The 13,374-nt window shown below is 32.9% G+C and overlaps 1 protein-coding gene across 3 annotated transcripts in view; it reads left to right on the top strand.

Moving 5' to 3' along the window:
* NIPBL (NIPBL cohesin loading factor) overlaps positions 1–13,374 on the top strand; it is a 191,879-nt gene that overhangs the window by 86,320 nt on the left and 92,185 nt on the right. For all 3 annotated transcript variants that reach the window (XM_030882092.3, XM_030882091.3, XM_030882090.3), the window contains exons 7-9: positions 3,700–3,860; positions 4,754–4,850; positions 7,579–8,205. In XM_030882092.3, the coding sequence (XP_030737952.1) occupies positions 3,700–3,860; positions 4,754–4,850; positions 7,579–8,205 (885 nt within the window). The remainder of the gene's footprint in view (positions 1–3,699; positions 3,861–4,753; positions 4,851–7,578; positions 8,206–13,374) is intronic.

Here is a 13,374-nt window from a genome sequence, read left to right on the forward strand (position 1 = left end):
AAAAGAATACATTGAAATCACAAAATCAAAAGAAAAATGTAGTTTGAGGGCCTATTCAGTAATGAGTCATTTCTTAGAAATTCTCAGATACTTGAGAGACCAAAAATAATACAAGGGATTAACCCCACACAGATACCAAAATTACTGTAAATAAGAAAATTTAATGTGGTAAGGAACAAATAGATTGGTAAATGGGACAGTAATGGGTCCAGAAATAAGGCAGATGTCTGTGGGAATATAGAGTTTGTGAAAGGTAATATTTAAGAAACACTTTATAAAAAAAACAAAAAAAACACTTTATATTATAAAAATTTTAACCATGCAGAAAAGTTGAAAGAATAGCACAGTGAAACATTTCACCAACAGGCATTCTGCCTCTCTGTCCTTAAATACATCTGCTAGGAAGTCAGTTCTCCTTTATAAACACCAAGTGTAATAATTTACCCCTAAAAAAATTAAGAACATTTCTGTAGTATCATCTGATGCCATCTACATTGTTTTCACCAGTTGACCTCAAATATGTCTTTTATAACCTTTTTTTCCCCACATAGGATCTAATCTAGTTTCTCACACATTGCATTTGGTTTTTACATCTCTTGACTCTTTTAATCTAAACAGTCCCATACCCTTTCCCCATGACAGTAATTTTTGGTTTTTTGAGGAGTCTGTGCTACTTTTGTTGTAGAATATCCCATATTCTAGACTTCACTGTTTCCTCATTGTGTTGTTTAATTTGCTTATATACTTCCTATATTTCCTACCAACTGGAAGTTACCTTTAAAGGCTCTGTTAGTTTCTAGTTGTATATTTTTGGCAAGGGTACTAAATAAGTAATGTTGTACACTTGCTATTGCATCACATCAGAGGGCATATAATGGCAAGTGGCTTCATTATTAGTGACATTTAGGTGATGACTACTCCATGTCTTCTTTTATAAGGAACATAATATTTCTTTGCAATCAGTGAGCAATCTGTCACGTGATATTTTGAAATCATGTAACTGTCCTATTTCCTATTAATCTTTATCCTAAAGGGTTTACCATCCAATAATGATTCTCTTTTCATCAATTTTTACACTGGTCATTGGAAAATGGTGATTTTCCAATTTTGTCATTCTAAAGATGGTATTTTGAATCAGTGTGTAATAATGGATTGTTTAATAAATCATGTTGGATTGGTTGGCTAGGCATTTTGAAATTTTATTTGGATTCCTAGATCATCTAGAGCAAAAGTGTTCTAGACGGATGAACTATTTACGTTTGTATTTTAAGTCATAAAATTATAAGAAGAAGGGGCTTCCCTGGTGGCGCAGTGGTTAAGAATCTGCCTGCCAATGCAGGGGACACGGGTTCGAGCCCTGGTCCAGGAAGATCCCACATGCCGCGGAGCAACTAAGCCTGAGTGCCACAACTACTGAGCCTGCACTCTAGAGCCCACGAGCCACAACTACTGAGCCCGTGTGCCACAGCTACTGAGCCTGCGCTCTAGAGCCCACGCTCTGCAACAAGAGAAGCCACCGCAATGAGAAGCCCGCACACCACAACGAAGAGTAGCCCCCACTCTCCGCAGCTAGAGAAAGCCCTCACACAGCAAGGAAGACCCAATGCAGCCAAAAATAAATTAATTAATTTAAAAAGAAATTATAAGAAGAAAACATGGGGTGAATTTTGGATACCTTAGGGTCGAGAAGGCCTTGTTTCTAAGCAGGACTGGATTCTAGAAATGGAAAAAAAACCCAGATTAATTCTAAATTTCTGTGTAATAGGAGAGAACAAATAAGAACAAGTAAATTTAGGGAAAAAACTTTTTCAATATTTATTACAAAGTATTAATTTTAAATACAGCAAGATCTTATGCAGATTGATAAGAATAAGACAAAAATAGACTAAAGAATTAAACAATTTACTGAAAAAGAAAAACAAAGTGGATACGGAAAGATTTAATACATATACGAAAGTACGGTCAACCTGGCTCACAATTAAAGAGATGCAAATCAAAATTAAATTGAAATAAAATTTTATATCTGTCAGATTAGTAACATTTTATAGTGTGCAGGGAAATTTGAACTTCATACAGTCTTCATAGGGACATAAATTGATAAAACCATTTTAGAGAGCAGTTTGACAATATCTGTTCCCGTTTAAAGTACATACCTCCTTCAGTTGTTAAAAATCTATCTCCCTGGGCTTCCCTGGTGGCGCAGTGGTTGAGAGTCTGCCTGCCAATGCAGGGGACGCGGATTTGTGCCCCGGTCTGGGAAGATCCCACATGCCGCCGAACGGCTGGGCCCGTGAGCCATGGGCGCTGAGCCTGTGCTCCGCAGTGGGAGAGGCCACAACAATGAGAGGCCTGCGTACCGCAAAAAAAATCTATCTCCCTTACAAGTAGGAGTGGGGCTAAAAATGCTCAGGCAGTTTTATCTCAAGTTCTAGCAAGCATTCATGGAAAAGATATTCTATTCTTACATGGATTAAAGACTAAGTGTGAAGAAACAAAACTATGAAACTTTTGAAAGAAAATATCAGAGAGTAATTTTTATGATTTTGTGTTCAGTAGGGAATCTGAATGTCCAATACACATGAAAGATGCTTGGCTTCACTGTTAATTAAGGAAGGAAATGCTAATTAAAGTGGCTATCAGAGACATTTCCCATCTTCAAATTGATGAAAATCATTGGCAAGGATATAGAGCAGTATGAACACTTATCTACTACCAGTAGAGTGGACATAAATAATTTGGAAAGCTATTCGTTAATATTTAGTAAGGTTTAAAAACAGGAATATCCAGCAATTTCACTCCTAAGAAACATTTGTAAAAAAGTCATATACAAGAATACACATTACAGCATTGTTTATGATGACAAAAATACTCAAGCGATCGAAACTATTAACAGGGGACTTCCCTGGTGGTACAGTGGTTAGGACTACACGCTTCCAATGCCGGGGGCCCAGGTTCAATCCCTGGTCCAGGAACTAGATCCTACATGCATGCCACAACTAAGAGTTTGCGTGCTACAACTAAGAGTTTGCATTGCCACAACTAAGGAGCCAGCAAGCCTCAACTAAGAATCCCGCTTGCCGCAACTAAGACCTGGCACAAACAAACAAATAAATACTTTTTAAAAATAAAAAAATAAACTAGTAACACAAGGATGGATAAAGTATGTACATTATGCAGCAGAATATATGTATTTATTCAAAGTAAATGAATTTAAAACTACATATATAAAAATGGATACATTTCAACACAATATTGAATTTAAAAAGCAAGTTATAGAAGGATATATACAATACATATACCATTTATACAAAGTTATAATGTGCAAAACAGTGCTATGTGTTATTTAAGAATATATTCATTTATAGCAAAGGTAAAAAGGTATTCATAGGTAGAGTGAACTCTAAATTCAGTATAGTGATTACTTTTAGGGAATAAGGGGAAAGAAATAGAGGAGAGGAATATGCAGATATATGGAGAGCTTCAGCCATATCTAATGTCTTATTTCTTTTCAAAAATCAATCTGAATGACTTGTGGCAAAGTGTTAAGATTTGATCAAGCTCTGGATAGTCAGCCAGCTCATTATATTAGTCTTTGTAATTTATATGCTAAAATATTACTTGTGAGCAATTATTATTGTCCTGTAAGAATTTTAACAGTTTATTTTTATAAAGCTTTTTTAAAATTCTTATTAATTTCAGCATCGGTATCAAGTCCCATTGTTGCAGGTGGTTTGAGAAACCTACATGATAATAAAGTTTCTGGTTCGTTGTCTGGCAATTCTGCTAATCATCATGCTGATAATCCTAGACATGGCTCAAGTGACGACTACCTACACATGGTGCACAGGCTAAGTAGTGACGTATGTAATATATTAGTTGTCATTAAGGTAATAAAATAGTTCTAATATTTGTCTTATAACCTAGTATTTCAGTTCTGTAATTTGAAGGATATCTACCTTTTATTGAGGATTATACTGGGTCTGAGAATCTAGCTGTACCTGTAGAGCAGGGTTGATAAACTGGCCAATAGTCTGACCCATAAACTAAGACTGATTTTCACAGTTATAATAAAGAGTTTAAAAGAACAACAACAAAGAATGTTATGTGACAAACTGTATATGATCCATAAAGCCTGAAATATATACTATCTGTCCCATTACAGAAAAAGTTTGCCAACCTCTGGTCTAGAGGTTGAGGTCCTTAATGAAATATACTTCATTTTTAAATGTTTGCTCACACAGATGTCCTCTTAAATAATGAGCCTTTATTTATTAGTGCTTAGCTCTTTTTCCCTCTAAGACTTGTACAGAAATTTTTTCCCTGAAATTTAATGTTACTGAAATATTCCACATACTGGAAATCTGTCTTGTCATTGGTTTGGTGGTATTATCGCATAAGTTACATGTATTTAAGTTTAACAAAGATGACATTGGACTCTGCCCTCAAGACATTTACATTTACAGCCTGGTGGGATGTTCAGAGCTCCTTTGGTAGAAAATAGCAAACAAAAATGGAGCATACTAGTAATACCAGTTTTCTTATTCATTGCTATGCTTAGGCTGTTGATTCTTTTGGATACAATTTCAATTCTTCTAAGATATACCACGAAGAAAACAGGAAAGTGCAGAAGAATAATGCTTTTGAATACCAACACTTTACCTGTCAGTAATTTATGTCTTTTATTGGTTCTCTTTAAGATTTCTATAAAGCCTCTTCTATCATTCAAGATATAAATGTTATACTCTATTCCTAGGATGGAGATTCTTCAACAATGAGGAATGCTGCATCTTTTCCCTTGAGGTCTCCACAGCCAGTATGTTCCCCTGCTGGAAGTGATGGAACTCCAAAAGGTATCATTGTAACTAAAATTTCCTTAAATTTTTCACATTTCAAGTTGAGTAAAGAATTCAGACTTCTTAATGCAGTTACCAAAAATTATTCTCTATTGTTTTTCACTTATTGTAGAAAAAAATGAACCTGTACTTACTGATACTGTTTTCAGATATATACAGTATCATTCTTACTAATAATCCAGTGGTCTTTTCAAACCACAGTCTTTTTCATCTTTCTTAAATATTTGAAATTATTGATCAGCTTTCCCTAATCTTCACCCTCCCCCCCAAACTTATTTTATATTGAATCCACCTATTTTCCTCATCCTTTTTTCATTGATTTTTTTTTTCTTCATTAGCTCTTTTCTCTGCTCTATCGTTTCTCAAGATTTCTGTCATTAGATTTTTAATCTTCCATTGTACTTTTTTCCTTGGCTATTTTACTCAGTTTTGGTAATAGCGTTTGTTACTTTTATGAACAGGGCCCCCAGATCAATGTCTTTTGCTTCCAGTCCTGTCTCCCAAGTTGTAATTTTTCATTTCCGGACAAAACCTCCTCATATCTAGCTGGTATTTCAAATTCATGTTCAAAATTGTACTCACTGTTCTTTCTGCCATTCCTGTTTCTCTTAATGCTATTCCAAATCCTGAATTATCTTTAAAGTCTTCTCTTACTTCTTAGGTAGTCATTTATCAGAATCTGGCCTGTTCTATGTTAATTACTTCACTAGATCTCTTACACCTACTTTCATCTCTGCTTATTAAAATCGTATTAATTCTTCAAATTCTAAGTTAAATGGGTGATCTTCTATTGACCCTTCCCTGGTTTCCCCAAGCCGTTAGTTTCTGTTTTTTCTAATAACTTATCCTGTACTATCTTATGGACGTGAATTTTATTTTATTTATCTTCAAATTCCCAAAGAACCTTGCGTGGTCTTCTGTGTATAATAGAGTCACAAAATTCTGAGTCCATGTTTGAACTATTTTTTAAAATACTTAAAACTAAGGTCTAATAATTGGAGTCATCCAAGTTTGTTGGAAGAGAATATTGTATCCACTTTAAAGAAGTAGCTTTTAATTAATTGCAATATAGCTGATAATAAATTTTATCTATCTGTGACAAATTCTAATTATAGCCGTCTAAAACATGGACTGGTCTGCCTCATTGTAAAGATTTTTTTTTCAGAGATTATGTTCCAACTCTTTGATCAGGGATATTCTTCATGAGGTGAAAGTTGAACTTTTATGAGCCATTCTAATTCAATAATTAGAATTATGAGCCATTCTAATTCTATAATTCTGTGAATTTCCAGACATAGAAGTAACCCAGCTTCTGAAAGAGAGAACAACTTCCAGAGTAACTCTATTTGTACTTTAGGTGTCAAAGTTAGGTACATATCTCACAAGTATTTTCAGAGTAAGAAATAATCAGAGTGCCAGGGAGGAATAACAGTGGGATAGCTGGTTGCTCTAGATAACCAGACCATTTTTCCTCTAACTGTTGAGGATGGATAGATGAGTGAATGGATGAATGGATTGTTAGGTGGATAGATAACTTTAGATAGAAAGAGAAGAAAACTTTAGGACAGTTAACCTCACGAACACATTAGTCATCAGAAGCCTCTATTTCTGTTCGTGAGGGGTTTTTCCAACTAGTTTTGAAGGTTGAATGCATCTTCAATTAGCCTAGTTTAATTTTTAGATAAATTGTTGGAATTTAAAGTTTGTTCTAAAATATATATAATGTGACATGTAAACTTTAAATAAAAAGGCAATATGACGTGTTATAATGTGTAAGATGTTATGGAAAACCCGAATGAACATTTTTTGGCCAACCATATATAAAGCACTTTTAGCTTGACTGATTTTTATAATTTCCCATGGGTTTTTTAAATTTTTATAATTAATTCAAAGAAATGTATATATTATTCAGATACAATTATACTTTTATTTCTGAAGCATATTGATGTAGTTCTTCCTCATTGACAACTTGTTAACTAGGAAAAATTTTCCCATTCGATTAGCTTACTTTTAACACTTCCTTATATCGTATAGTGTTTAATTTAATGGGATCTGGGCTGAAGATATTTTATTTGCTGGCCCTGCATATTTTTCTAATAAAAGGAGGATTAGCAAGCTGAAGAGAGTATGTGAATGATGTTAAGTGGAGGGAGAAAGAGAAGACCACATAAAGGTATAAATTAATACTTTACCACCAATTTTTTAAGTAAGTGAAGACTGATCATTGTAATTTTTCCCACTTCCTTTTTCTTATACCATTAAGTATTCCTGTGAGTGTACACCCTAGGATTTTTTTTTTTATTTTTTTGTAATTTGACAGACTTATTTTTACTTTATACACATCAGTTTTCTTAGATAATAAGTGAGAGAATAGAGATTATCATACCCAAAATATTTGTGTTGCATCTTTAGAAATAGTGAAGTCTTTGCCATTTTCAAGCTAAGTATTTATATTTTTTACGTGAAAAAATAGAAATAATACTGGTCTGGAAGATGGAATACTCATATTTTAATTCAAACCTGGATCATCTGCCAGCAAGCAAAAAGACCATGGGGGACACATCTTTAGGCTTTCTTTTCATATTCTGTAAATAAGTAGCTTGGATGAGATAATTTAACATTTTTTCTAGTGGTACTGTATTGTCACTTATTTAATGTGTCTATCACATTGTCTGAAAATGTAAAACTAGCACAACTGTTCGTTCCTGTTGAATTGTTTTTCTAGGATCAAGACCACCTTTAATCCTACAGTCTCAGTCTCTACCTTGCTCATCACCTCGAGATGTTCCACCAGACATCTTGTTAGATTCTCCAGAAAGAAAACAAAAGAAGCAAAAGAAGATGAAATTAGGCAAGGATGAAAAAGACCAGAGTGAGAAAGCTGCAATGTATGATATCATTAGCTCTCCATCCAAGGACTCTACTAAACTTACATTAAGACTTTCTCGAGTAAGGTCTTCAGACATGGACCAGCAAGAGGATATGCTTTCTGGTATGGAAAATAGCAATGTTTCAGAAAATGATATTCCTTTTAATGTGCAGTACCCAGGACAGACTTCAAAAACACCCATTACTCCACAGGATGTAAACCGCCCACTAAATGCTGCTCAGTGTTTGTCGCAGCAAGAACAAACAGCATTCCTTCCAGCAAATCAAGTGCCTGTTTTACAGCAGAACACTTCAGTTGCTACAAAACAGCCCCAGACTTCTGTGGTACAGAATCAGCAACAGGTATCACAACAGGGACCTATATATGATGAAGTGGAATTGGATGCATTGGCTGAAATTGAGCGAATAGAGAGAGAATCGGCTATTGAAAGGGAGCGCTTTTCAAAAGAAGTTCAAGATAAAGGTAAAATAGTCTCATTACTACCACTTCATGCTCTTGGCAAATATTTAATTATAATGTCAAAAAAGTTTTTTAAAGTAACTCTTCTTTTTCTCATTATATTTTATAATTTTTAATGTTTCTCCTCAATTATGGTTTTATTACTAAAATGCTCGTCCCTCAGAAGTTAAAGCTTAATTTCATTTTTTATCTAAAACCACTATCTGAGATATGGTAATTCTATATAACACATCTGTCACCTATTATATACCAAGTGATTTTATCTGTGTTTGTCTACTAAAATGAACATAAGCATTTCTATATTACATGTGTTTTCCACAAGTTATGTTAATAGAATTTTGCATCTTTATCTTTTTTCTACCAAAACAAGGTTAACCGCTATAGAATTATTTTGAATCATTACATTTACGAAAAGTTTGTATGTTTATTATGCGATTAGATTTTTCACTTAGTTTCTAATTCTGTCATCTCTTAATAAATGTGAAGGTTTTTTTAAGTAAAAAAATTAGGAAAGAATTTTAATATGAAATAGCAAACTTTAAGAATCAGGGATCTTTTGTTGGTGATTATGGTTAAGTGTTCTCTTTTGTCTGACTTGTGTATTAGGATGGGTTTTCAAGACACCTGTTCTATGAGTTTATGGGCTTTCTTTTTGTGCTTTATAAAAATTATAATCAAAGTAAGTTTTGTTAATTTCTTGATTATTTGGTGAACATTATGTATAAAATCTCTTAAATTTTTAGAGAGACTAATGAATCAGTGGTTGAAATTAGTAATTTATGAATTTGATGTCTCTACAGTAGACGCATATACATATTTGAACATTCAAACCAAAGAATACTTTAATATTTAATTTTATAGTTAACTATTCTAGATTAATTTATAGTTCTTAGAGTTTCTATTTGGTCATTATAAAACAAAACTTCTTGATGTTGACTAGAGCTCATTTTTATCTATGATCTTGTTCATTATGTGACAGGATCATTTCTAGATAATTGTGTTCCTCTGCTGAGAAACATGCTGAAGATTCATACTATGTTTTCTGTCTATCATTTGTCTCTTTTTAATGTTACTGGAAAAACAGACTGTATTTGGTAATTGTTGTATTACAGTGTTTGCTAAGTGCGTAAATCACGGGTAGATGCAAATAAAGAGATTGCTAGAAATCTTCATTTTATTGGCTAGGGAACTGGTGGTGTTTTTTTGTTTTGTTTTTAACTAGCAAATCATGGACATTAAAGATGAAATAAAGTGTTGCTTGCCCTTTTTCTCTTTGCTTAGTAGTGTGGGATTTAGGAAATAACTCTATGTGTTCCAATATATATCTCTTCCTCTAACCTCTTATAAAAGTATACGCATGTCAAATGAAGAGAGCAATATTATTCAGCTGCTCTCAATAATATTAACCTTTCCAAAATTCCTGAGTCCTGTGACAGTTTTGCAGAAAACATATACAATTGTAATTTCTTGACCAAGAAATATTAGTTGCCTTGAGAACTGAACTTCTGCATGACGTTTTAATCTGTGTTTTGGAAAATTATATTCTTTAAAAGGAGTATAATCTTTTTTTAATGACCTGATTGTTGGTAGGAATGAAAGCAGAGGAAATGGTGAACTTTTTTTCTTACTTTTTTGAACTTTTACTCTGTCATATTTGTTAAAACCAAAGATTTTACTTATAAAAACTGAATGGAAATAAGGATAGTAAATAATGCTAATTGCATGTTAGCAAACTTATTTTAGACTACTAACTTTTCTTTGGGAGATTAAAACAAAATCGACAAACAGCATCATACTGTTCTTCCTGACACTTGTTATGTATATTTTAATTTTAATTATCAGTTTTCTCTGTAATCTCTGATGGTGTGACTATAACAAAGATAATTGAAAAGTTGAGTGAGCAAAGTTGACTTACAATTTTGAAACAATGTAATTTGACTTACAGAGGTATCTGGTTCTATGAAGATTTAAGGGAAAAGATGAACTATCTGATTTTCAGTTTGATTTAGATGGTTTTTCCAAATTGGTTATGCTGATTTGGCCGACCTCATATTAGTGCTGTCACCTCTAAATTGCCTTCTGACAGCTTTATTTGAAAGCCTTTGGAATTTTAGGTACCAGCTAACATTTGTATCTTGTCATTTTATATTCAACTTCTGCATTGTATGATGAGATAGTGTTTTATATATAAGCAGTTATCTTGAGATTTTGGAAAGATTAAAGGGTTGGTATGTTGCTCTAAGTTTGTAGGTGAGGTCATAAATAAAAGTAAAGTTTTCTGAAGTGGTAGTCTTACAGTCGGCCCTTGAGAGACGAAATACTTCTTTGAAATGAATTTATCACTAGTTACCACTACATTTTAGAACTACTGTATATTGTAAAATTGATATTTACTGTATTCTAAAGTTTGACACTGAGTACTTTTTTATAACTATTTTATTGCTGGTAGCAAGGAGCAAACAAGACTACTTGTGTGGTATACATGGTTTTACTGAGTGCTCTGCTCTAGTTTCTGAGCTTGTTTCCCATTATATTCATTTGTTACGAATGAATGAAGCGTTCCCCTCGATAGACCATAAATCAAAAACCTGTACCTTGTAAATAGATTAGAAAGTTTGGCAAACATGGTTGTTTGATAACTATGGAATTCAGGAAAAGAGATAGAATACTCTTAGAAATATTTTACACAGGCTGTGGTATAACCTAATACACCTCTGTTGCACACACAGAAGACACTTTTCTGGCTGCTAGATATTTATGTTCCTTTGGCCTGTTCTCTCTTCTTTGGAGAGCTTTATATACACTGATAGGTTAATTCTGTGCAACCTAATATTTTATAATATTCCTGAAGGACCTTCTTCTCAGTCTTTTGCTCAAACTTTTAACATCTGTAATTACATAAATTAATTTCAAAAGGCTCTTTTTCTTTGCTTCTGGGATGAGCTGTCATAGACATTAATATCTCCATGTGCTGAAAATTCCTGCTTTCTCTTGTTTAAGAGGGGGTTTCTTTGTTCATCTTTGCCTGTTTCATCTTTTCCCAAGGTCCACTTTCCATGTTAGCAAGTATAAGGAATGGTCTAGCTTCACTAATGTTTTTTATGATGTTAAAATATTCTTGCACTGTAACCCTGATTAGAAGTAAATTATTATCTATTGTCATTTGGAATAAGAGACTGGGACTTGGGACAGGAATAGGACAATTAGTCACTTAGCCTGTACTGTGGTTTAGGTATGGGACTTTTTCATTTTTTAAAATTGGCTATTGTGTGTACAGTTGTTCTGCTTTTTGCTTTAAGTGTTTTCATTTATCACTTGTAGATTTAGGCAAGTGATATAGTTTGTTTCGTACAAGCACAATTGAGTTCACAATTTCTTTAAGGGCCAGATATTATTTTCAAAATACCAGTATCAAGATGACAAGTGTTGTTGGTCTTAAAATTATATCTTTTTGTATGCATTTTCTTCAGGAACACCTGTATTTTGATAGCTAATTTTATGGCTCCCAGTGCTTTAGAGGGCTTACAGGTAATAGTGTCCCAAATATTAAAATTATTCTTCATAGAGATGGCTTTCCATCATTAGGTGAAGATTATTATATAATGAAGACTGATAACAAAAGTGAATAGACAAAAGTGGCCTGTGCTGATTCAGAGCCACTTTACAGGAATAAGTTCGTGGTGGAACTGAATCAGATGAAGTGAATCAGAACCTGCATGCTCTTAACGTATCCAGGAGTTCTTGCAGCAGTAATGTAATTTTTCCAGGTTTTACAGAACAGATGTAGTACCTTTCAATAGTTGAAAAATTTGAACTTTGTATTTAGCAATATTTTATGCATAGTAGAGAAAATTATAAGATCTTCCCCAATCTTCATACACCACTCATGTGCAAATGCTTTTCATGTTTTTATTATAAATAATCATAGTATCTATAAAGATAACTAAATCGAACATGATAATTTCTTTGAAATTAAACACTTTGCTAAATTTCCATTTTAATAATGAAAGATAAATTAGAATGAGGTTAATGATCTATTAATTATTAAGTATTTTGTAATCTTTTAAAATTTAGCCTTCAAGTTATTTTAATGTTCTTCTGAAAGATTGTTCATATTTATAGGATGAGCCACAGATCTCTTAAGAGAGATCTTCAGATGCCTGAGATCTATGTTATTAATAGTTCTTAAGTATGCTTAGGTTACCATTTTAATGACTTTCATGAAGCATATTTCATTGAAAAATATAAAAATCTTAGATTAGATTATACTATTTAAATTTCTAGATCCTTAAAATTTTTTTCTAAATGCTTATCATAGAAGTTTAAGGGATAAGTATAAGGTTACAAGCATCCTGTTTTTGAGGTAATAATTATTTGGTGTGCCCATTGGCAAGATATAAAGATGATTTTGTGTGGCAGAACATTCAAAAGCAAAATTCTATAAATTAGTATTCTAAGTGCTTTTTTCTTAGGTATTGATGCAGAAAGCTTCATATAAGTTCTTACCAGGTTAGTTTTAACTAGGGAAAACAGTTTAATGATAATATACTTTATTATTATCATCGTGTAGTTATTTCGCAAGTGGAGTATATGTGATGATAGATTTGACTTCTGAATTACTGAAAAAGCAGAATGGCTTAGTTCTTCAAAAAATTACTGGCAAATATCTGAAGTAAATTTTAGTAATATTTGATTAGATTGTAAGCTGTAAGGGACTGCTACTTCTCACTTTCAAAACAAAATGATGAAACTTTGGTGTATAAAAGCATCATTACTATTAAAAACATTTTTTTCAGAACTTGGTTCCCTAATATTAAGGGGCTGTTTTTAGTGGTCATTTTGACTTTTCACCTTGTGATCTTTTCCTTAAGTGATACTGTATCACATTAATGAATAGTATAAGAGAATCTAAAGATTCTCCTGAATAATAAAAAAGATTAAAAATAACTTTTAAAACAGCCAGGCAATTCAGCAAGTATCATTAAAGCAGGCAAAGTCTCAGGGTGCTATAATGTTATAGTTATATATCATGTTATGATTCCCAAGACCTAATTGGAAATTCAGTTTATAGAAAATGACCTAGGAGCCTCTTGAGTCAAGTGGAATCATGCACAGAAATACATAGCTGTTAAAAATACCATGACATTTTATTATAGTGGTAGATTTGTGTTT

Source organism: Globicephala melas, chromosome 3, assembly GCF_963455315.2.
Source record: "Globicephala melas chromosome 3, mGloMel1.2, whole genome shotgun sequence".
Taxonomy (NCBI): Eukaryota; Metazoa; Chordata; class Mammalia; order Artiodactyla; family Delphinidae; genus Globicephala; species Globicephala melas.